The sequence below is a fragment of the Haliotis cracherodii genome, unplaced genomic scaffold, assembly GCF_022045235.1.
Source record: "Haliotis cracherodii isolate W230 unplaced genomic scaffold, xgHalCrac1.p SCAF_30, whole genome shotgun sequence".
Lineage (NCBI taxonomy): Eukaryota > Metazoa > Mollusca > Gastropoda > Lepetellida > Haliotidae > Haliotis > Haliotis cracherodii.
The window spans coordinates 712191-736740 of NW_027266287.1; the positions used below are offsets into that span (position 1 = coordinate 712191).

A 24550-nucleotide genomic window follows, 5' to 3' on the forward strand; every position below is an offset into this window, starting at 1 on the left:
ACGGTTAATGTATACAGCAGCACAAGGCTAACGGTTAATGTGTACAGCAGCACAAGGCTAACGGTTAATGCGTACAGCAGCACACGGCTAACGGTTAATGCGTACAGCAGCACAAGGCTAACGGTTAATGTGTACAGCAGCACAAGGCTAACGGTTAATGTGTACAGCAGCACACGGCTAACGGTTAATGTGTACAGCAGCACAAGGCTAACGGTTAATGTGTACAGCAGCACAAGGCTAACGGTTAATGTGTACAGCAGCACACGGCCAACGGTTAATGTGTACAGCAGCACAAGACTAACGGTTAATCTGTACAGCAGCACAAGGCTAACGGTGAATATGTAGAGCATCAGGTTAATACACAATTGACACAGACACGTCATTCTACTTTGATTAGATCCCTCCTGTGTTAAAATGGCAAGATTGGGGCGTCATTGCCGTCACCAAGCGTAGACAGCATTACAGCAACATGCCCAATCAAAGAAACAATTTCTGACACTATATTAACATTAGGTATGCCAAAGTCATGGGAAAGAGAGTATAAAATATTAGCTACCATCAGCACTATGCTGCCGGTACAGTTACAGAAATTACGTTTCTTTGGTGATGCTGCAATTGCTTGGCATGCCACTACCGTAGCTACGATCACATGAACAACAAAAAGACCCCCTTTAAATTCAAGTCGAGCGCCAAACACAAGGAGACAGCACAGGATGCAAGGTAAGGTAGCTAACAAGGGACGGTGCCATTTCCACTGAATTGCCACCATGTAGAACACCCGCGCAACAATGAGCAAACCCATCCCCACATAACTGTGATTCCACACCATTAACAAATCTCCAACAAAGGACAAACTGACACCAGCCAGCACCAGCCCGAAGTATTCAGTTTCCTTCTTATAGCACATTGCATTTACCAATGTAAACAGAACTATTATCATGAACTTCAGGATCAGGAGTCCCTGATAAATATCATTTCCAACTTCCATGTCGGCCATTGCTTCTGACGCGGTGGTCTGAAACACAAGCATACACGCATTAAGACGAAATGTTCATCAGACGAGCCCAGACATCAGTCAATCGTGATCAGGGAGTTTCCTTCCCCAGTGCATGGGCCATTTCATTTTATTGTATAAACACTTTACCTTGTACCCCTCCCCTATAACAAGTGTTATGTCCATCGATTCCCTCGTAATTTATCCTCCATGTCATTCACCTGATGTAGAGCCATAATATGGAAGTTGTTACCAGAAACACTCCTTGTCATAGTCACCTAGGTTTAACATGGTATTCATTTACAGAGGATTGGGGTCAGTCTGTCTCACGTCATCTTAGTGAAATGGAAAACCTACAGTGGCGGAGGTAGAAGACACTTGCCACTTTCGGGAAACCAACGACCGGGTATGGTGTTGCCTATCCAAGGAGCATTATAGGAATACTGGATTCGAATACAATTCGATCTTTGCAGCAAAGGGACGCCTTTGACCGTTGGGCCATCCTTCATGTGTACAAGACGTTATGCCGTGGAGATAACATATAGGTTAACATTACATCTTCAAATTCTTATAACTACATGGGGCGGTCGGGTAGCCTGGTGGTTAAAGCGTTCGCTCGTCACGCCAAAGACCCGGGTTCGATTCCTGACATGGGTACAATGTGTGAGGCCCATTTCTGGTATCCCCGGCCGTGATATTGCTGGGATATTGCTAAAAGCGGCGTAAAACCGAACTCACTCACTCACTCAATTATAACTAGATACTTTGTATTTCAGGGACAGAAGACATGCTTGACGTAACAGCTAAATCTGAGTAAAGATAAGAATTTATGGATGAACAACTTCTTTATCCATCAATTCGTATCCTTACTTAGAACTCCAACTTCTAAATGCCTGTCAAAGAAGCTAAATCTGAGCTTACTACTATGAGCTTTACGAACTATTTCTGATATCATATTTTCTTCAATCGTAGATAGATTCTATATATTTTCGGTTCAATCCAAAGTAAATACATTCTGTGGCATTTGATTGGCTTAGCAGAAATAGACCGCGCCCACTAACGGACTACTGTTTCATCTTTGTTTGATATTTAAATGAGCGGGTATTTTGCTGCATTATTGCGCTGAACGATGTCACTAATTTCGTGTTGTATTCTGTGTTGTTGTTTTTTGTTAATGATTAAATAAACAGTCTGTGAATTTATTATTGTTGATATATTACTTTATTCAATATGGTTTAAATTTGCGCTAAGTGTGCACACCGGTCTGTAAGTCTATACCTCAATAAAAGCCAACATTATTGGAGTAAATTTACCTTCGATGAATTCCTGTTCGTCTGACAGCAAAGTGTTACAAGGATTGTTGTTATATTCTTCTTCACAAATGGGCTGCGAACCTATAACCTGAAATCAGATGCACGATATATATCAGTTGTAAACAACAATAACATCGCGGTTATATATTTGGTGACACTATTGGTCAACACTCGCAACGTAACCTACAAGGAGGCTCGAGTCGAAACAGTGCAAGGCAATCAGAATGTGCGTCATGATTGAGTGAGTGAGTGAGTGAGTTGGGTTTAGCGCCGCTTTTAACAGTACTCCAGTTCTATCGCGGCGTGTCAGCTTAATGTGGGAGGAAAGCCCGAAGTGATGCAGGTCTAAGACGTTTACCACTTCGGTGAAACCCACGAGCACGGGTATGGTGCTGACAAACCTAGAAACATAATCGGGGCGAACCGGGATTCGAACCCACAATCATAGGTTTCTGGCGTGCCCAATGGGACGCAACTCTGCACATCGAATATCGCGGCGCCTTAGACGACTGGGCCACCCGTGCCCCCACGTCATGATTTATGTACTTTGATAAATATAATCTTTGTTATTTAAATATGGCAAAATGAGGCTTTTAAAAACATGGTGAAAATGGAGATTGTTAGTTTTACACCGGAAAATATATGAATAACAGTATTTTGATGCATAAAATGAGGTTGTTACTTGAAGGAGCGATGATGCATTCAAGCCACACGTGTCTTTGTTTACATTTGGTAAATAGCCCCAAAACATCTTCATTAAGCTAAACCTCCAAGAGACTTTGGCAAATATTTACAGAAATGGTTGTTGAAGTAAAAAATATAATGTTTTTAAATTACCAAAATGTGACATATATTTGACTTTGTTTAGACTAATTTGTCCATTTAATAACATTTATTGGCTTATTAGCTCTGATTGACTATAATATTCCCTCACAAATAAATACCAACTACGCCATATCTGTATATGTAGTAGTTTATATGCAACACATTCTTTGTGCTAAACTTCGTCGTGTGTTTACCACAGCTGATAAGATTGTTATTACAATGGTGGCGGTCGGGTAGCCTAGTGGTTAAAAGCCTGCGCTCGTCACGCCAAAGACCCGGGTTCTATTCCCGACATGGGTTCAATGTGTGAAGCCCATTTCTGGTGTCCCCCGCCGTGATATTGCTGGAATATTGCTAAAAGCGGCGTAAAACCGAACTCACTCACTCACTTATTACAATGACGGCAGTCCGTGAATAAGCTCCCCTTAACTAAACAAAGCGGTGTTACTAGACGCGTTTTACTATTAAACTTTAAGTGACCTGAGTCAACCAAGGTTGCCACATTTCTGGCAACCAGGGTTAACAAGTTTCAACCTGCGTTAACCAGTGTTAATCAAGGAGAACTTAGGGCACTATCTGAAATAGAACGCATGAAATCCAACCTCAGAAATAATAGTGCAAAATGTCTGCCAGGAAACGACGAGACATGACAGCCACGTGTTATAGACACACAACTAGGAGGTAAATAAGTGTTTTAATGCTTGACGGGACCGCCATTTTACCTTTTTTTCTTAATGCATTAACAGTTTAAAATAACGCTTTCAATGTTGCATTATTAATTCCAAAGTATTTATATCAACAATCGAAAGTTTAACTTCTGACGCATATCCGAATATTCAGGGGTATTTTTAGATTAAACACAAACAGAAGCACCATTATAAGCAGTATCAGACAGTGACGGGGAAAGGCGTGCAGTCGAGCGTGACTCTATATTGAGTCACGTCGCCTCTTCGACTTGACAGATACTGTATGTGAGGGTCACCTCTTACATATATAATACATTCGGAATACACTCTTTAAAAATGTCTTAGTATAAAAGAATTTATGTAGTAACAACCCACACGCTTTAAAGTTATAAGAGACTATTTAACATTGGGAAAAACATTGTAACATGTGAAAGTAATGCATACACACACACACACACACACACACACACACACACACACACACACACACACACACACACACATATATTACATTTATATATATATACTTTAACATATATTACATACATACATATATACTTTCACATATATATATATACTTTCACATATATTACATGCATATATATCTATATATACTTTCACATATAGTACATACATATATATATACTTTCACATATATTACAAATATATATATATATACTTTTACATATATTACATATATACATATATACTTTCACATATATTACATACATATATATACTTTCACATATATTACATGCATATATATCTATATATATACTTTCACATATATTACATGCATATATATCTATATATTCTTTCACATATAATACATACATATATATATATACTTTCACATATATTACAAATACATATATATATATACTTTCACATATATTACAGAAATATACTTTCACATATATTACAGAAATATACTTTCACATATATTACACACGATATATATGACTGTACCAGGCAATTCACAAAAGAGAATAATCTATAACACCTGGTGTAAAGCATCCGATCTGGTTGTTAAAATCTTCTTGCAGGTCTTGGCAGTTATACAATACGTTCTGTACTGAACAGTGTAAAATCTAATTTCTGTAAATGACTAAAACTATCACGTCAGAACATACGTTACGATATTAACCTACCTTCCACAGAAAACACGTCTGAAGTGTACACGTCAGCAAAGAGTTGTTTCACAGAAGTTACTTTCGTTTCAGTGTTGGCATATACAAGGGAGGTAAGCCCCGCCACGCGTGTGCAATCAGTGTGTCCGGTCTCCTACTGTTTATTGTTTTACGCCGCACTCAGCAATACTCCAGCCATATGACGGTGGTCTGTGAATAATCGAGTCTGGATCATACAATCCAGTGATTGACATCATGAGCATCGATCCTCGAAATTGGGACACGATACGATGCAATGCATCAACCAAGTCAGCGAGTCTTACCACACGATCCCATCAGTCGCCTTTTACGGCAAACATAGTCGCCTTTTACGGCAAACATAGTCGCCTTTTACGACAGGCATAGTCGCCATTTACGACAAGCATAGTCGCCTTTTACGACAAGCATAGTCGCCTTTTACGGCAAACATAGTCGCCTTTTACGACAAGCACAGTCGCCTTTTACGACAAGCATAGTCGCCTTTTACGGCAAACGTAGTCGCCTTTTACGACAGGCATAGTCGCCTTTTACGGCAAACGTGGGTTGATGAAGATCTATTCTCTCCCAGATCTTCACAGGAACTACTGACTCGCCTTGTGCACAAAGAACAGGGTCGCCATTTAACTGAGAAAAAAACCTTCATTTACCCTGTAGGCTGAATGAAGTTTTAAATTGTGTTGAACTCAATGTAAGCGAGAAATTGATATCAGTGCATTTGAGAAAAACATAATTTTATTTTTTCTAAAAATTAACTTCGTTTTTTAAGTTAAAGGACTGGTCAGCTGTTATTGGGGGAGGGGCGTTAAACATATTTTTTATTTCATCACATCATGTAGATTGAAAGGGGGATTGGTAAACAAACAACAATTAATGTTTATAATAATACCGCTCCCCATGGTTACATATATACATTGGCAGTTTTAAACATAAATAAAAAATATGTCAAAAATACAGTTGGTGGGGGGGTGAACCTCCAATTCATATAAGATTTTTTTTCATATCACCCCCACACACCCCTCCATATAGAGTATCTAGTTCACAGAACTACCTATATGGTGGACATTAGGAAAGCATATGGCTGAATTCCCTAAAGTTTGACATGATATTTTATGTTTTTTAAGTTACATGATAAATTATAAGCGTGAATGTTTATATGTCATTGTACTTCGTGGGTTTTTCTTATGTCATAACATTAACTTGACAACGGTTTATGGATCTATACCGAAATGTCGCCTTTAAAGTCAATAAAGAAGTTGTTATCCATAAATTGTGTCTACTTTGTGATCCCCTAATGTTTGGGACCACTGGACCCATCGCATATTTCCTAGACTACTGCAAGTCCAGCTGGTGTTTGTTTACCACTGTGAGTGAGTGAGTGAGTGAAACTTCGGTGAAACCACCGAGCAAGGGCATAGTGCTGACAAACCTAGAAACATAATCGTGGCGAACCGGGATTCGAACCCACAATCATAAGTTTCTGGAGTGCCCAAGGGACGCAACTTTGTACAGCGGATAGAGGCGCCTTAAACGACTGGGCCACCCGTGCTCTCTACACCACGGACGCCAAGTAGCCTAGTGGTTAAAGCGTTCGCTCGTCACGCTGAAGACCCGGGTTCGATTCCCGAAATGGGTACAATATGTGAAACCCATTTCTGGTGTCCCCCGCCGTGATATTGCTGGAATATTGCTAAAATATCAGTCACTGTTTGTTTTTACTAGCATGCCTTCTTTTTATTTATATCTACATCGTCAGGCTTTATACTTCATCCTTATCTCTTGTGTAAACATCAATCTATCATTCAAGCTTATATGAACATCAGTTATCACATGTATATAACCCCCCTACTTCACATGTCTGTCACTCTGGGACAGCTGGGCCCATATATACACTGATGGATCCAAGAATCCTTTCAACAACAGTGCTGGTTACGGGATCCATATCCACAGCTCCAAACCCCAAGCACATTCAGTTCGCTTGCCTGATGGTCAGTCAGTCAGTATTCACGGCTGAATTGGAGGCAATTCATCATGCACTCAAACTCATACCGGAACTTCCGGAAGCAAAGGCAGTCGTCCTATCAGACTCGCTTAGTGCACTTCAGGCCATCAGTGGCAGAAATCAAACTCCAGGCCAAACACAGTCAACAATATTCTATACGAATATACAAAACTATCGGACCAAGGGCAACAGGTGGAGCTGTGTTGGATCCCCTCTCACAAAGATATCCATGGAAATGAAAAAGCAGACTCACTGGCGAAGCTAGCTCTAGACAAAGCGGATATACATCCTATTCCCTTTAGTAAACTAGATATAAAAAGCAAAATCAAAGCCTCCATAGCAGAAAGATGGCAAGCCCAATTGGAAGGAAGTAAGATCGGCAGATGGCTATACAAAATTCAACCCAAGGTCCAACAAAAGCCAAACTCATACTCAAATGAAAGGAAAATTGAAATTGCTATCTCACGCCTCAGACTCGGTCACAAAAAGCACTATGACAAGGTTTGTTCATCTTGCAATCAGGCTGAAACCATTGATCACGTGTTACTAGAATGTCAAGACCATGCCCCGGCCCGGGCTAGGTTAAAACAAGAATTGCAGTTAGATCCGCTATCTGTCATAGATCTCCTAAAGCCAAGAGATGCAATAGCGAAGGCCAAACTAACTCTATTTCTGAGAGATGGACAGCTACTCGAACGTATATAAACAGAGCAGCCAAGGATAAAAATGAAATCATATCAATATAAGTAAATGGAAATCACATCAATACAAAAACAGAAATTATGTGAACACCGAACTCACAATAGATACGAGTATGTGTATTCTTCTCACACACAGGAGTCCCAAAGAGGGACAGGTCAGCCGAAATTGCCTAAGCAGAAGGCGACCTGTGTAACACTTAATGCAACAACAACAACACTTTAATCCGCCGTAGCGCTCAAAAAGATTAGCGAGATTGTTGTCGAGATTTTGTTGGTTTAGTTTCCACCCTATAAAATTGCCCGCCATCAGATTTTGGATTACCACAGCAAACGCAAGATGACATACTTTTCACAGGTGTGTCCCTCCCATGTTTCGGCATTAGTGTAGCCATTTTTGAAAGTCACCGGATGTGACGTCAAATAAACACGCTGAGTGTTTTTAATTTTGGCCTGTACAGGCTCCTAGCTTGGCGCAAGTTGACGACGCGCATAAGGAGCCGAGAACCAGCTTAGGAAGAAGATACCCATTGACCAAATGCACATCGTGTTATTTTATAGCGGCCGCCAAGGACAGATAACTCACGTTTTGAGAGAGGGCAATATCCACAGAGCTATCTCCCTTGTATATCATACCAACAAGCTCCTTCCCAGCGCGTGACACCTTCGTTACGCTCTCGGTAACATCGCTGCCACCAGTGTGGGCGCGGCCATTTCAAGAATCTTGAAATTTGCCCTCCAACCCCGTATGTAGTAACGTTTATACTTTTGTTTATGTCTTTGGAAATGCCATCATATTTCAATTTGAAAAGGTTTACGACTGACCATGTTTTCCAGATGAATTTACTTTGTTGTTTTGATAATCAGATTGGTTCGAGATTGCAGACTAACGGAAAATCAACCAACTTCTCCCTTACATTCTTACTATATCAATAACATGATAGTTTTAATGAAATTCAAATTGACAAATGAAGAAAGTAATTAAGCAGCGATAAGTGTATTCGGCGTCACGACAGTCGTCACTTGTTTGTAAACATAACGGTCATTCGGTTGCGAGTTCAACTCCAAGCATGGTTGTGGCCACCTATTCACAGTGGGGAGTTTTGACTGGTGGCAGCGATAGTATAGAGAGCTCCGAGAACGTACTATCGCTGTGAGGAGCTTGTCATACCAAATACCAAGTGCAACTTGAAGAATTTATGAATGTACATGAATATCAGATTATGTAAATGTTGTTTGTATCGGGTATTGTTGACTGACATAATGACATCAACGAATTTCTCTGGTTACATTTTTTTAAGTAAATTATGTACGTATTAAAAAATCAATTAAGTAAATTATGTACATATTAAAAAATCAATAATGTTGTCAATACCGTATGTATATTGAAATGTTGAAATCAACCGTAGTTATATTTTATCTATTATAGAAAATTATGTTATTTTTGTATATGATTTTGTATGTGTCGTATGTCAAGGCCATTCTCCACTGTATTACCTAATGTATATCTATGTCTTGAGACGACCCCCGCCGTCTCCTATTGTCTGAGGATTAGCATGCCTGTCTGCTCAAGTCATCCAGAACAATAGGTGCTGACAAGGTTAGGAGACCCGGCCGCCATCAGTGTACATTACAATGGGGATTAACGATAGGGATTAGCATCTTAGAAGAAATGGCAATTAAATCATTCCAGTCATACACACGTCATGGCTGCATGGTAATTAGCCTGTGGAATTAAATATTCATTCAGACAAAGGTTGTTAGAAATCGGTCGCTATGACAACCATATATATTTCACTCGATTAATAACTACAGTTATGATACCCTGTTATATGAGTGAAATCGTCCGGATTAACTAATGTCCAGATAAACGAATACTGGGTACGGAGAAATTCCAGTTGTATATATTATACAGGTTCCATGCATAACTACGAACAGCGAGCTGGGTACACAGGTGGCCCAGTCGTCAAAAGCGACGCGATTCGCTGTGCGGGGTTGCGTCCCTTTGGCACGCCAGAAACCTATGATTGTGGGTTCGAATCCCGGTTCGCCCCGATTATGTTTCTAGGTTTGTCAGCACCATATCCGGGTCCGTGGGTTTCACCGAAGTGGTAAACGTCTGAGACTTGCATCACTTCGGGCTTTCCTCCCACATGAAGCTGACACATCGTAAGATAACTGGAATACTGTTAAAAAATATGTATACATTGCTTCATACAAATTTACAATCTTTCTTCTATCAACAAATCTATTTACTTATTCACCAATCTAAGATGAAAGAATTTCGATATGTACATTTTTTACGAGGTGATATTGATTTGCTAACCTACTGGGGGGAAATAATTAAACTGAATAGTTTTTACACAGAGATCAAATATATCAAATACGCTAAATGCAGTGAATTTATTCAAGGAATCTGACAAGGATATGTAGTTATGAAAAATAAAAAAAACATATTTGGGTATGTCAATTTTAATATTATAACAAACAACTACTTATTATTGAGTTTAGAACTTATACCTTCAAGACTTCTACATTCCGAGTCATCATAACCGGATGTGTGACTTAGAGTTATCTCCCCATAAAGAGAAGCGTGTGTATTCTCTCGACGAAATAATCTACCGGTTTGTCCGTTGTATATGCGATATCCCTGCATATAAGACTACCTACGTAGGTATTGCGGTTTGTATTCTTTAACAATAAGGTATATTAATCTTATTTCAAAGAAAAATCTACGGTGCTAGGCAATGAAAGAGTTGTTATTGGCCGCAATGACCCGGAAGCTGCTCCCAATGGTGATCAGAAACCCTTTCTACCCGTGTTCCAACAAATACTCCATTTTATTATGCATTTGGGAACTGTAGAATGTGTCGTGTCCGATTTTAGAATACTAATGTATTGATTTGAAGCAATATATTTTCACCTCCTGATCAGAAATTCTGGGAATAGCGGGTTTGTCATTGTTTGCTGGTGTGATTTATTGTTGTTCTTGATATTTGACACATTTCTCAGACGAACTAATCTCATTCAATTATACCCAGACACTTTTCCACATATGTGTACTATAATCTATTCAATGCGCTTGGTAGTAGTAAAGGAGAAATGGCTTCTGTAGACCCAAATTGATCAGTATGTAGTGTAACAGTTTGAAAAAAAATGAAAGTAGGCCGTTCTTTACTTGCAAATATTGAAATATAGGTGGTAATATTTGAATATATATTTCACTGCAACTATTTCACAAGCACATATCGACCTAGTTTGTAGATATTATGTGGGAACTATTGATGGTATGTATGCTACTTAACCATGTTAACCATGTTTACAGCAGGAGTATCCATAAAAACATAATAGATATAAACTGCAAAAAATCTCTGACCTGTGTAACCAATCAACTATAAATATTTTGTGTATTGTTGGCATGAAGTGTTTAGCGTTACATTGTAAGCAGTTATAATTGTTTCTTTGAAGTAAGAATCTTTGTTTTGGAATAACATTTGGATACAGCATTTTGGTTGATGAAGCTATGTAAAGTTACGAAAGAGTAAATTTGGGAAGAAATTCAACACTGAATACAGACAGTGTCGACTGTACTGGTTTCAGCGGAAACAAATACCTGAAAGTTTCAGAAGTTTAAAGAAGAAATATGAGATATAGGTTTGTTTATGTGACATGAATTATCGAAGCATGTTTGGAGACAGATCTGCCCCTGGCCTATTACATAGGGGAGAAGGCAGGTGTGAAAACTCCTGTTGTCAAGTGATTACTACTCTAGTCTTTAAATCATTTGTGGATGGTGGACCCAAACCATTTGTTTCCTGTTTCTACACTAACAAAATGATAACAGATTCATGTCTTCTTCATTCAAAGTTTCATTCCAGCATACAAATCCCCATCTAAACTTGCTTTTTACAAGGCTTCGGAACATGTGCAATAATGGACTTTGTTACAAACCTTGGGACTTGGTTGCTTGTTACCAGCCTGTAAACATGAAGAATGTCACAGTAGTCAACCACAAGAAATATTACTTGATGGTATTTGAACAAGTGGCTTCTGTAGCATTCTGATATTAGAGAATACAATTCATATGGTCAATGTAAGCAATCCAAGTTCACACAGCACTGCTTTGGTATATTGCCGATTTTCTTGAGTATAGTGCGCACCCATGTTTAATGCGCACCCCCCACTAGCAGTAATTTAAGTGTTTGCTCATAGCGCCAAAGACCCAGGTTTGATTCGTGAAATGTGGAATATTGCAAAAGTGGCTATAACCTACTAACTCCCTCACTTGAGATATTTCCAGATCTGTCTTGACAAACAGCGAATGGTTGTCATGAGTTACTTTATGTGTTTTCTTCTGTGCAGAGTCATGTCATTTAACCGGTCAAACGAAGGTTGGGGTGACCACTCACGGTCCAAGAAGAGACGGTTTGACCGGAACCGAGGGAGAGGCTACTACGGGGGCAGGAGGAATGATTACTACTCTCAGAACGGTAGATGTTCTCATTATTCATATACTTGTCAGTAATTGAAAGTGGCCATCACTTCCAAAATGAAGCTACTGTGATGGATATTTTCACAGTTTAAATCATAATAGAATTGAGGTTGATCTATAGCACTGACCTCCCTTTTTAGCACTCAACATTCATCTATAGCACCGACGACCTGTGAAGTTTCCGGTGTACAATTGGTCTTCAGCAACCCATTCTTGCCATCAAAGGCGACTATGCTTGTCGAAAGAGACTCGCAGACTTGACTGATGCATGTCCGTGTATCCCAATTGCGTACATGGATGCTAATGATGTCAATCACTGAACTCGATTATTAAGACAAACGTCATATAGCTGGAATATTCCTGAATGCAGTGTTAAACAACAAACAAACTATGGCACTTACCTGAATCTCTAGCACTGACTACTTGAATGATACATAAGCTATTTATTCAGTATCAAGAATGTGATTAAAAAGTGAATCATAATAAAATGCTTCGGAGCCTTATTAGACATAATGATGTTTTCCTTTCCCCTGGGAGGTTGATGTGATTTGTTCATTGAATTGTATTTTTCTTTGAAGACCAATTGACAGAGCAAGTCCAGGGCTGGATGCAGTGGGTGGGATCGGCAGGTGGCCCCCCAGGGTACGGGCCCGACCACTGCGAGGGATGGGGGGGGCAGCAGGGGTACCAGCAGGACGGCGGCTACTGGAGTCACCCAGGCAGCTCCCAGTCCTATCAGCCCAACTACAACGAGGAAACTGAACCAGCTATTTTAACAGTGGCTGAAAGACTGGAAAGGCTTGGTGAATATCTCCGAAGATATCACAGCAATAACGACGTTCAGGTGATCGAGAAGGGAGTCCTTGCCAGCCAGTCAGGCCTCCGAGCAGATTACAGCCACGAAGTGGTGCACAAGGTGGGCAAGAAGTACATATTCACCGGATGTCTCAAACTCAATAAAGTGTTCATAGCCCGCAGTGTAGGGGGAGACAAGCAGAGGACCAAACAGTCGACTTACAGGAAGGCCATCAACATCATCCGAAACAAGTCCATCAGGCACATACTGGGGCTGAAAGATGTTGGCATACAGATTCTGAAATTTGATGCCAAAGCCTTCTTTAAAAGAGACGAAGAGTACGATGACCCTGGTGCCATCGCCCTGAAGAGGTTCATTTCAATCGAGAAAGGAGAGATGGAGGTCGAGATCCCCGAAGGAGCATCCTTAGACCAGGTGCTCAAAGTGGAGCTGACGGATGACGAGGTGAAGGAGAAGCTAGCAGCGGTAGTTGCGTACTGCAAGGAGACGACACGCCACCCTAATGCCTCACTGATGCACTTGCTGGATCGGAACGTGTTCCGGATTGGCCTGGAGCCCAAATGTATTGTTAAGTTCCTGGAAGCGGATGAGAATCGACCAGCCGAGGAGAACGTTATTTGTGAGTACTTCCTGCAGAAGGTCCTGATCGGAAAAGGGAAGGGGGAGACTCGGACAAACGCACATGCCGAAGCCTACGAAAACGCCTACGATAAACTTACCACCATGACAGGAGAGGAACTGTTTGATGCGGGCAAGCTGGCTTCAGAGGAGGAAGAGCTGAAGGTGGCCAAAACTGAAGTCTGGGCAAAGTCTAGAACGGAGGGTGTCGAATCGAACATTGGCCGTTTAAAACTCCTGAGGCGAGATCCCATACAGAGAGATAAAGAGTGGAATGAGATGGTCATTGTGGAGACGCATGATTGGTCGTTCAATCGAAGAAAAAATGCATACAGTATCTTGATGATGAGCGCTATGTGGAATGGGATGCTCCTGGAGTGGAAGATTGAGCCAGATGAGAAGGGATACAGGCAAGTACTGATGATGGAGAGTGTGTGGTACATTGATCATTACATCCATGTGTGCAGATGGGTTGTGGGAGGAGACGCGGTTGTAGGGATGGGTTGAGGGAGGAGATGTGGTTGTAAGGAAGGGTTGTGGGAGGAGACACGGTTGTAAGGATGGGTTGAGGGAGGAGATGTGGTTGTGTTCGAGGAGACGTGGTTGGAAGGACGGGTTGTGGGAGGAGACGTGGTTGTAAGGATGGGTTGTGGGAGGAGACGTGGTTGTAAGGATGGGTTGTGGGAGATGTGGTTGTGAGGATGGGTTGTGGGAGGAGACGTGGTTGTGGGAGGAGAGGTGGTTGTGTGAGAGGAGACGTGGTTGTAAGGACGGGTTGTGGGAGGAGATGTGGTTGTGAGGATGGGTTGTGGGAGGAGACGTGGTTGTAAGGATGGGTTGTGGGAGGAGATGTGGTTGTAAGGAAGGGTTGTGGGAGGAGACATGGTTGTGGGAGGAGATGTGGTTGTGAGGATGGGTTGTGGGAGGAGACATGGTTGTGGGAGGAGACGTGGTTGTGAGGATGGGTTGTGGGAGGAGACGTGGTTGTAAGGATGGGTTGTGGGAGGAGACGTGGTTGTGAGGATGGGTTGTGGGAGGAGATGTGGTTGTAAGGATGGGTTGTGGGAGGAGACGTGGTTGTGAGGAAGGGTTGTGGGAGACGTGGTTGTAAGGATGGGTTGTGGGAGGAGACGTGGTTGTAAGGATGGGTTGTGGGAGACATGGTTGTGAGGATGGGTTGTGGGAGGAGACATGGTTGTGAGGATGGGTTGTGGGAGGAGACGTGGTTGTAAGGATGGGTTGTGGGAGGAGACGTGGTTGTGAGGATGGGTTGTTGGAGACGTGGTTGTGAGGATGGGTTGTGGGAGGAGACGTGGTTGTGAGGAAGGGTTGTTGGAGACGTGGTTGTAAGGATGGGTTGTGGGAGGAGACATGGTTGTGAAGATGGGTTGTGGGAGGAGACGTGGTTGTAAGGATGGGTTGTGGGAGGAGACATGGTTGTGAAGATGGGTTGTGGGAGGAGACTTGGTTGTGAGGATGGGTTGTGGGAGGAGACTTGGTTGTAGTGATGGGTTGTGGGAGGAGACGTGGATGTGAGGATGGGTTGTGGGAGGTGACGTGGTTGTAGTGATGGGTTGTGGGAGGAGACTTGGTTGTAGTGATGGGTTGTGGGAGGAGACGTGGTTGTAAGGATGGGTTGTGGGAGGAGACGTGGTTGTGAGGATGGGTTGTGGGAGGAGATATGGTTGTGTCGGATGGGTTGTGGGAGGAGACGTGGTTGTAGTGACAAGTTGTGGGAGGAGATGTGGTTGTGAGGATGGGTTGTGGGAGGCGACGTGGTTGTGGGAGGCGACGTGGATGTGAGGATGGGTTGTGGGAGGCGACGTTGTTGTAAGGATGGGTTGTGGGAGGAGACGTAGTTGTGAGGATGGGTTGTGGGAGGAGACGTGGTTGTAAGGATGGGTTGTGGGAGGCGACATGGTTGTAAGGATGGGTTGTGGGAGGCGACTTGGATGTGAGGATGGGTTGTGGGAAGAGACGTTGTTGTGGGAGGAGACGTGGTTGTGAGGATGGGTTGTGGGAGGAGACGTCGTTGTGAGGATGGGTTGTGGGAGGAGACGTGGATGGGTTGTGGGAGGAGACGTGGTTGTAAGGATGGGTTGTGGGAGGCGACGTGGTTGTAAGGATGGGTTGTGGGAGGAGACGTGGTTGTATGGATGGGTTGTGGGAGGAGACGTGGTTGTAAGGATGGGTTGTGGGAGGAGACGTGGTTGTAAGGATGGGTTGTGGGAGGAGACGTGGTTGTATGGATGGGTTGTGGGAGGAGACGTGGTTGTAAGGATGGGTTGTGGGAGGCGGTTTCAGAACTGACAAATACCAGACATATTTTTTCCAACCAGTAAGTACCATACTGCTCATTTCTAGAATTGACTGGTATTGGTATGATCATGTTGATATTGCACTGCCATCTTTCAAAAACCTTGTGTTGTCCATTCAGATTTTTGTTGTCAAATTTGAGTGCGCTATTATTAGCCAATAACAGTGCAGGATTGGGAGGAAATCCATTTGCTGCTGACATTAATAACATACATGTATTCATGTTTAAATGGAGGGAATGCCCAATACTGTAAGCAGAGGGTAAGCAATGTTTTGAAGAACGTTTCAGACAATAATTATATCAACTACGTACGGTAACAATCATGAGAGCGTGTAGGTTTGTTTGCCCACAGAGTTGATACTGTTGTAATTTGAAATCCTTTCTGTGGTTTTGGCTTGTTTGCACGTGTACAAAAATGCGATACACCATCCATCTTGAGCACTGCCTGCAGAACACCAGATACCTATCCGCCGAGTTTGTTTGATGCTACTTTTAAAGTAATATGGCAGTATGCTAAAGCGTTACTATGTGTAAAATGGGGCAATAAAGCTCAAAATAAGCAGAAAAATGCCCCACTTGCATTTGTATGTTGTATATAATTAAACCTCAAAATTGAATATCCAAAGCAATTGATAAGTGAATATTGGATATCAGCATATTGATATTACTCCAAAATAGATGTCATATAATGACGTGCAATGGTAGAATAAATTGATATTAAATGAAATTTGAAAGTCCCATTTTGAACAAAATAACATTTTTTCCCAGTTTCCTGTGGACAAGGGTACTTTGTTTGGAATCTTAGATCAAACTCAGAAAGGAAATTTTATTCGGGCAAACTGGCAGTCCTTGCAAGTTTTGATTCCTGATATATTCCTGAAAATGCGAAGCATTAGTCCTTCTCAGTCTCATTAAAATCAGACCTCAATTCTCGCTACCACTAAACAAAGATCTGAGGACATCCCATTACGGGTCACGTCAGAACGACCTTTCATCAAACAATCAGAGCATCGCTTACCAGATTATGAAAGTGACAGTAGGAATGTGATTTCTGATCATGCAGCCTCGAAAACTTTAACTCTGAACGATAGTTACGGGTTTAACAACTGTATCCATACAATCTAGACCATCTATTAGCCATTCCAGAATGTTCTTTTGTTCAGGTTTCAAATGTGTAATCGAGAATTTGTCAAAATATGTTTCGAAGCGTAGTCGCCAATTTGAAATTAGTGCCACAAAGCACGAGAAAGCTGCCTTCTGATTGGTCATTCTATTGGTCGGTCAAAGTTCGCGCAAGGTCGGTCTGACGTGACCCGTAATGGGATGTCCTCAGATCTTTGTTTACGGTAGCGAGAACTAAGATCTGATTTTAATGAGATTGTAGTCCTTCTTGAAGGTGCTACAACTCTGTACAAGATTCCCAAATAATGTTGTATGTCGCCACAATACCGTGTCTACGACTTCCACAAACAAACTAAGTCACATTTTGCTTGTCGCTTGTCCTAGCAACACGTACCGTATTTTCTTGAGTATAGTGCGCACTTTTTTTCGAAAAAACACAGCTGTGTAGAAGGGGGTGCGCATTATACACGAATTATGAGTTTGGGTGTTTTTTTCCCCCATGGAAAGACATTACCGTGAGCACGAAACACCGGAAATACCATGTCAACAAATCCATACTGAAGTACGCAAAATATTTATGTAATTACACTGTCTGTCTATAAAAAGTGTTCTTTGTATTTCTGGACTTATGTTTGTAACTTACTTCATTAATTTTATTCAAAATTCCTTATAATATTGTTTTTATTAATTTCTGCGAAATCGTGTGTGAAGCGATCGGAAGATCGCACAACTCACCGTTATTAACAGCAACCACGGTCAGAATACCGCTATTGACGCCTTGAAACGAACTTTAGTTGACAGAGAATGGATACATATATCATAAATGACATACTTTGACTCGTTAAAAGTCATATTTGTTTTTGTTTGACGATTCTATGTCAACATGAAATTCTCTCTGGAACAAGACTGATATAGATATGCTTATCATTACATGCTGAGGTGTGTGCTGGTGTGTTAATGTAGGCGATGTTTGTTCCAGATGTGAGATGATCCTGCAGCAGACGAAGGTGGGAGAGGCTGTTGCCGGGGACCAACACACAGTTCGCACGCTGGCAGCGGCAGATGCACTCTTCAAGTTCTACGAGTCTCAGACAGTTCTCAAGGTTTGTGTGCTGTCGTTTTCCTTAGTATTAATTGTAATGAAGTTGTGATCTGCAAAAGGTTACAGGCTTGTAATTGTTAAGGCATAATATTTCAGGCTCGATTTAACTGTATAAGACTTGCACGAGTGCACACCGTTATTAAAAAGTGCAACCTAATATATATATCTCTTCTTGCTCCAAGTGCATGTAAAAATTGTAAAATAAAATTCAGTTTGTGTTTGATTGACTTACTTTTCAAACCAACAATCATGGAACACAGTCACTACCTCTAGGCTTTGCGTACCATACTACATCACTGAACCCTTGTTATGTGTAATTTGTCATGCTCTCTTGGGTTTGACATCATCAAACTGTGGGTACTTCAAGATTATGTGCACATGTTCCTGTTACGTTTCTCGACAAGATGTCATAAATCTATGTAAAATCATGTCATCAGAGATCTTCGATTTTATATATTTAGATGTCAGAAACTGTCAAAATTGAAGTATCTGTGAAATGTATTTTAGTTACTAGATTCTTAATATTTGGATTTGTCCCTGATGATTCTTGAAAAAATAAATTTTTAACCCATCCTATCTCACTCTATGCTTTTCTTCCGTCTTCTTTCGATCCTTATGTGGAACACGGTTTCCAGCTTCTTTAAACAATTCACCCGAAGACATCCCAGCATCACCATGGTCACCACCCATACAAATGGTTCACTCTAATCCTGTTTGTTGGAATCTCTCATGACATGATCACCTGACTAGAAATCATTTATGCATTATTTAAATAACGTAATAAACATAGCTTTCATATGTATGAACAGTTGGATTTGACCTTTTAAATGGTGTATTACTTGTAGTAGCAAAGATATATTAATGCTCAAACATTTAACATTGTTACACGTGCAACCTTGTGTTCAAATTTGATGTCTAATACTGTAATCAGTTATAATAAATAACAAACAACTTCAAATAAACATAATATTCTATTTATCACAATTGTTTTGAGTAAGGTTGCATGGCGACTAACGTTTCATTTTGGCTACTGATTAATATTTACTTAGCTATCAACAAGTAAGTCAAAAAGTGACCTTTGAGCCCTGATGTAGCATCAGAAACACTGGAAGGGGCGGTCGGGTAGCCTAGTGGTTAAAGCGTTTGCTTGTCACGCCGAAGACCCGGGTTCGATTCCCGACATGGGTACAATGTGTGAAGCCCATTTCTGGTGTCCCCCGCTGTGATATTGCTGGAATATTGCTAAATGCGGCATAAAAACATACTCCCTCACTCACTCAGAAACACTGGAGTCAGCAAATGCAACATAAATGTATCCTCTTCACTTTAAGGTGAGATCAACCAAGGAGTGCAACGACATTGTGGTGACAGCGGAGGAGATCACCGAGAAGGGTGACAAACTGAAGGCTGAGAGTGGAGAAACTGGCACAGACGACTTTATCATCATCACCCGCAAGAGGTACTTCCGGGATGATCCCGATGCGGATGAAGATGACGAGGAGGAGGAGGTCCCCGCTCCTCCACCAAAAGCTGCACGAAAGGCTGCACCGAAAGTGGTCAAGGAAGAAAGTGAGGTCAAGGAGGAGAGTGAGGTCAAGTCATCGACTTCGTCAGATCCTGCTGCTGGTGCTTCTGTGTCAGGAGCTGCTGGTGGTGCTGCTGCTTCAGATGGCGGTGAAGGCAAGGAGGGGGAGAAAGAAAGCAATGGGGATGGAAGTAAGGGTGAGGAGGCCGGTAAGGATGGAGAGGCTGGTAAGGGGGAGGAAGAAGCCAAGGATGAAGATGGTGGCGCGGAGGGAGAGGATGAGCTTCCTAACAGATGCCGTATCAACAAGTGGCATAGGGACGCCATTGAGAAGGTCATGCAGGAATACAAGCAGATGGACACCCTTCGGGATCTGCGCTTTGTGTATGGGTTTGAGCAGGGCGACTGGGATCAGATCAAGTATTTGGCTAAGAAAATTGGCCTGAAAATTATGCAGAAGAAGATCAAGGATCGGTTCCTGAAGCTGTACAGGAAGAACACCCCAGATCAGATGGTGGATATCCTTGTCAAGCTGGGCGAGCCCAGTGGTAGATACGAACTTGTGCCCCGGGAAGGGCTGCCAACCCATGCCGACATTGAGAGTGTGCTGGTGTTAGGAAAGGCTTAAAGGCCATCATTTAGACTCAATCATCATGTGTCATTGGTTTCCATATTGGCTTGTTTGTCCCCGACTGCACAGATAGTGTTGCAGTTTGAACTAAACATTGATTTTAAGTGACAACAGGAAAATCAACCTTACTTGAAAAATGAGAAATGACTTTGTATATTTTCCAAATATTCATCTCCTATTTGCATTCAATTACAGATGCCTACCATACAGCCACATCATCAATCTCATCAACATCAGATCTGAGTTTTCGCTACCGCTAAACAAATATCTGAGGACATCCAATGACAGGTCCCGTGATCTTGGACCTACCAATTACATGACTGACAAGAAGATGACATTAGCCAATCAGAAAGCAGTTTTCTTGACTTATACAGCACTAGTTTCAAACTGGCAACTTTCATTCCAGACTATGCTCAAAAATATATTTTGACAAAGTTCTCTATTCACAATTTGAAAACTAAACTAAAGAACGTTCTAGAGTATCTAATAGATGGCCTAGATTGTTTGGCAGTACTTCCCACGGGCTATGAAAAGCCTCGTCCGTTAAAGTGGCGGTGTGGTAGCCTAGTGGTCGTCATGCCAAAGACCTGGGTTCAATGGGTGCCATGTTTGAAACCCATTTCTGGTGTCTCCCGCCATGATATTGCTGGAATATTGCTAATAGTGGGGTAAAACCATACTCACTCTCCCATTCTAAAGATTATCCCACTGCTGATCGGGTGAGCAACGTTCTGATCGGTTGGATGAAAGGTCGTTCTGACATGACCCATAATAGGATGTCCTCGGTTTAACAGTACCCAGAAATAAGATCTGATTTTGATGAGATTGACACATCATGATCACCAAATTCATGCATATGCTAACCAGTTTCAGTGGACATCGTTGTGTTGTCAGAATGCCCAATGCACATCTGATAAAGGCCTTTGGAGATATCACAAGAGTAGACTGCTCTTTACATTGATGTCTGCGCACCGCAAGACCTTTGGCAGCTTTGTTTTTTCATTTTCTGAAGAAACCCCATGATGAGGGATCGTGTTCTTCTTTCACCAGTGTTCAACATGAGGCATGAAAGTCTGGGGTTTCTTGTCGTAACCCTAATATTTAAGGTGAACGTATTGGGCGTTCCAAGATTCTGTAATAGCTCAACAAGGACCCCAGAACCTCGTTCATGATGAACACTGTTTTCCATATGTAGTTAGCGTTCCCTATATTTCAATGACCTGTTTTTACAGAAAGGCGGTTCCTTTTAATGACTGGTTTGTACTTTCTGCTTACAAAATCTGACTATCACATCTTTACTTTAGACTACAAGGCCTACAAGCCAAGCTTTAAAACCACAATATATTCAGTAATGTTTGAAGAACACAAAACTATGTCGTGTGTATTTGATTTTATCCCCTGCTACAGGCTGACATTTAATTTTAAGTATGTAGACCAAGATTGTAAGACGTCTGGCCTTACAGTAGGTATATAAGCGTTAGAAATTGGCACACGTCCTATAGTCCTTGCCGAACTGCCCACTAGTTAAGGTATCCTTTCAAGGGTTTTGCTGTATGTTATCATCATAAGGACTAGTGGACTAAAACAGTTAGTTTCTGTTGCTGGGTACATAGTGCTGTTTCTTGTCATAGTCCAGTACACTTCCAGCCTGAATGATTCCAGACCAGAACGCTGGGCTAGCATGGTTGGCGGCCAACATGGCTAGGTTCACAGTGTATGATTGGGAGGACTAGAATGCCACCATGTCCTGTCATTGGGTTGTGTTGTGTTGTGCAGCATGGTGACGAGTTTTATACGTGTATTGTCTTTTCTTGGTTACCATGATTACTGATTATTGTGAAATGAATGAGTGCGAGCTGTGATCTGGTTGAAAAGAGATCATAATTGGGATTCAAAGTACTGCGTGAGAGTACCTTTCTTGATAAATCGCTTTCTTTTTAAATGTGTAATTTGGTATGGTGACATGAATAATACTATTCATATTTATAAACAAATCTGTGCTTTTGTCGTTTTCCCTCAGCATAACCAAGCAGTTAAAGTCATGAAGCCTGTGACGTCAATCATATTGTCCATCGTGTCATGACGTCATAGCATTCCACAGTGTCTGTCTTGCAGACCGAGGATGCTGCTAACATTTTGTATTCACAATATGGCTAGATACTTTTGTTTCAGATTTGGTTATTGTGTACATGCTTTTCAAAATTTGTACATTTGAAACCTCTGGATAACATCCTTCCAATGAAATTTGCAGTCATCAAATACTCAATAACGACTGCTAATAATGGAAATTGAAGAATGTGACAGGAGATTTAACATTTGAAACCTCCATTGGGCCGGCTAACAGAATTGGTTCCTAAAGAAACTGTGGCAGCTTCTCATCATCTTACTGCTTCCCTCGCTATGCCGGGATCCAAAGTTAGAATTGGTTCTAGTTGTGAGTACATGTACTTCATGCTTGTGATATTGTGAGGCCCAGCTAGTTAGGCACCGATGGACAGGTCACACCACCGACCCCAAAATTAGAAGGGGATTAAACTTAAAATGTTACTTTTGACATTTCTTTGTACCGACCAGCTGACCACTTTAAAATATGTGTTTGCGAAGTTTTACATTTCATATAACCAAACTATGGTTTGTGGAAAAAATATCTGAAAAAACAAGGAACTATAATACAATGGCTGATCCAGATTTGAGCTGGCAGTGGATTCCATCTTGCAAGGACCATCAACAGCTGTTTCACCTGAGCATGGAGTCTCTGTGTGTATCTCTACATTGATATTGTTTCCTATTTTGTGAGTAACTTCTTCTTGAATTGTATTAGCTGTTGTGCTCCAGTTGTTGTACAGAAGACACATTCTCGTTAGTCATGAATTTATGATCACATTAACTTTAATCTGAAATAAAATCTTTAATGTAATCGTCCTTTCTGCATTTTTGTTGAGTAAAACTTCATGTTTTAGACACTGCATCGTTGGTTGTTTACTTTGGCTGAAATAATGGAATATTGCTGAGATTGGCGTTTAACAACAAACACTCAAATAATTTGAATTGATGATGTCATGTTTTATTAACCCAACCCCCCCCCCCCCTCCTATGTTGCTCTGCATTAAGGGGCTTAAACAAGGACTGGTCAGCTCGGAGTCAGTATACTGTGTCTGAGTGGGGTATTCATGTTAAACTGCGGCATGGTATCTCAGTGGGCTAGCACAATAAACTCAGCGTTAGTCCAGACAGGTACAAGGCACACACACACACACACACACACACACACACACACACACACACACACACCGCTATATAAGTACAATAATCTTGAACGCGAAGTTATTCCCAATTTCACCTGACCTCCATTCTAGAGGATGGTCTCAGGGTATGGATCATCATAGAAGATGCAATGAGGGAGATGCAATACACGGGATAATCGAGCTATTGTACTCAATTACTTACAGATTGCCTTCACACTGCTGGACAACAAACAGCTGGCAGTCCTGACCTAGCTAATCGTGTCGCCATGCCAACAGCCCGGGTTGTTGTTCACACCTTCGACCACTGGTCAGTGTGCTGTTGTTTCTGCAGTGTTTCTTTTGTACACCAGCAATATGCAGAGATGACTACCATTACTATTTGGGCAGAATCGTTTTACAATATTTTGAAATCTGAAATAAAATTAGGTGAAATATTTTACACATTTTGTCTTTAAAACATCACCTGCTGTTTCAACTAGATATTGACTTTGCTACATGAACAACCAATTAATAATTGGTTACTAATAATTTATTTTAGCTTTCGTTGGGTTTTACATATTTTGAGGAGGTTGGTTTATGAAATATAATGCAAAAGATCACTTATTTTCATCAAAATCATAGATGACAATGATAATTACTAAACTTAGATGCCAATCCCATCTGACTGGTAGCAGGTAGACATCTCTGAATATGTCTGCTTTGAAATGAAAGGAATGACCAGTCACGTAGAGTCGTATGCATGACCATCCTCGTTTATCAATGGTATGATATCACAGTTCTATTACGATTAATGCCCTGGACCCATTCTCCACAATACCTTTATTTCGCATGTGACGTCACAGTCGTCTTCCTTGTTCCTATCTCTCACTTAGCACAGAATTTCTCTCGCTCAGTAATTTGATTGGACAGCTATTAATGTTTTTACCCCAGGTGGCCCAGTCGTCTAAGGCGCCGCGATTCGCTGTGCAGAGTTGCGTCCCTTGGGCACACCAGAAAC

The 24550-nt window shown here is 41.5% G+C and overlaps 1 protein-coding gene and 1 long non-coding RNA gene across 4 annotated transcripts; one reads left to right on the top strand and one right to left on the bottom strand.

The window, feature by feature from the left end:
• Positions 1-298: 298 nt before the first annotated feature.
• LOC139477059 (uncharacterized) lies at positions 299-5030 on the bottom strand. The gene is made up of 3 exons (XR_011654134.1): positions 4970-5030; positions 2308-2395; positions 299-1015 (listed from the first exon to the last, which is right to left on the bottom strand). It is a non-coding gene; the product is annotated as an uncharacterized lncRNA (long non-coding RNA).
• Positions 5031-10267: 5237 nt separating this feature from the next.
• On the top strand, positions 10268-23269 carry LOC139476988 (uncharacterized). 3 transcript variants are annotated; one of them, XM_071259541.1, is made up of 5 exons: positions 10268-10366; positions 12047-12174; positions 12755-14021; positions 18030-18153; positions 19484-23269. In XM_071259541.1, exons 2-5 carry the CDS (start codon positions 12051-12053, stop codon positions 20303-20305), a joined length of 2337 nt encoding a protein of 778 aa, XP_071115642.1. In that variant the 5' UTR covers positions 10268-10366; positions 12047-12050; the 3' UTR covers positions 20306-23269. The 3 variants fall into 3 exon arrangements, with proteins under 3 accessions (XP_071115642.1, XP_071115641.1, XP_071115640.1); XM_071259540.1 differs by having other exon boundaries at positions 10268-10358; XM_071259539.1 differs by having other exon boundaries at positions 10268-10354.
• Positions 23270-24550: the final 1281 nt, after the last annotated feature.

Coding starts and splice junctions, on each gene's coding strand:
- LOC139476988 (XM_071259541.1), top strand. CDS start 12,051: ATGTCATTTAACCGGTCAAACGAAGGTTGGGGTGACCACTCACGGTCC. Junction 12,175..12,754: donor TGATTACTACTCTCAGAACG/GTAGATGTTCTC, acceptor TTTTCTTTGAAG/ACCAATTGACAGAGCAAGTC. Junction 14,022..18,029: donor CCAGATGAGAAGGGATACAG/GCAAGTACTGAT, acceptor TGTTTGTTCCAG/ATGTGAGATGATCCTGCAGC.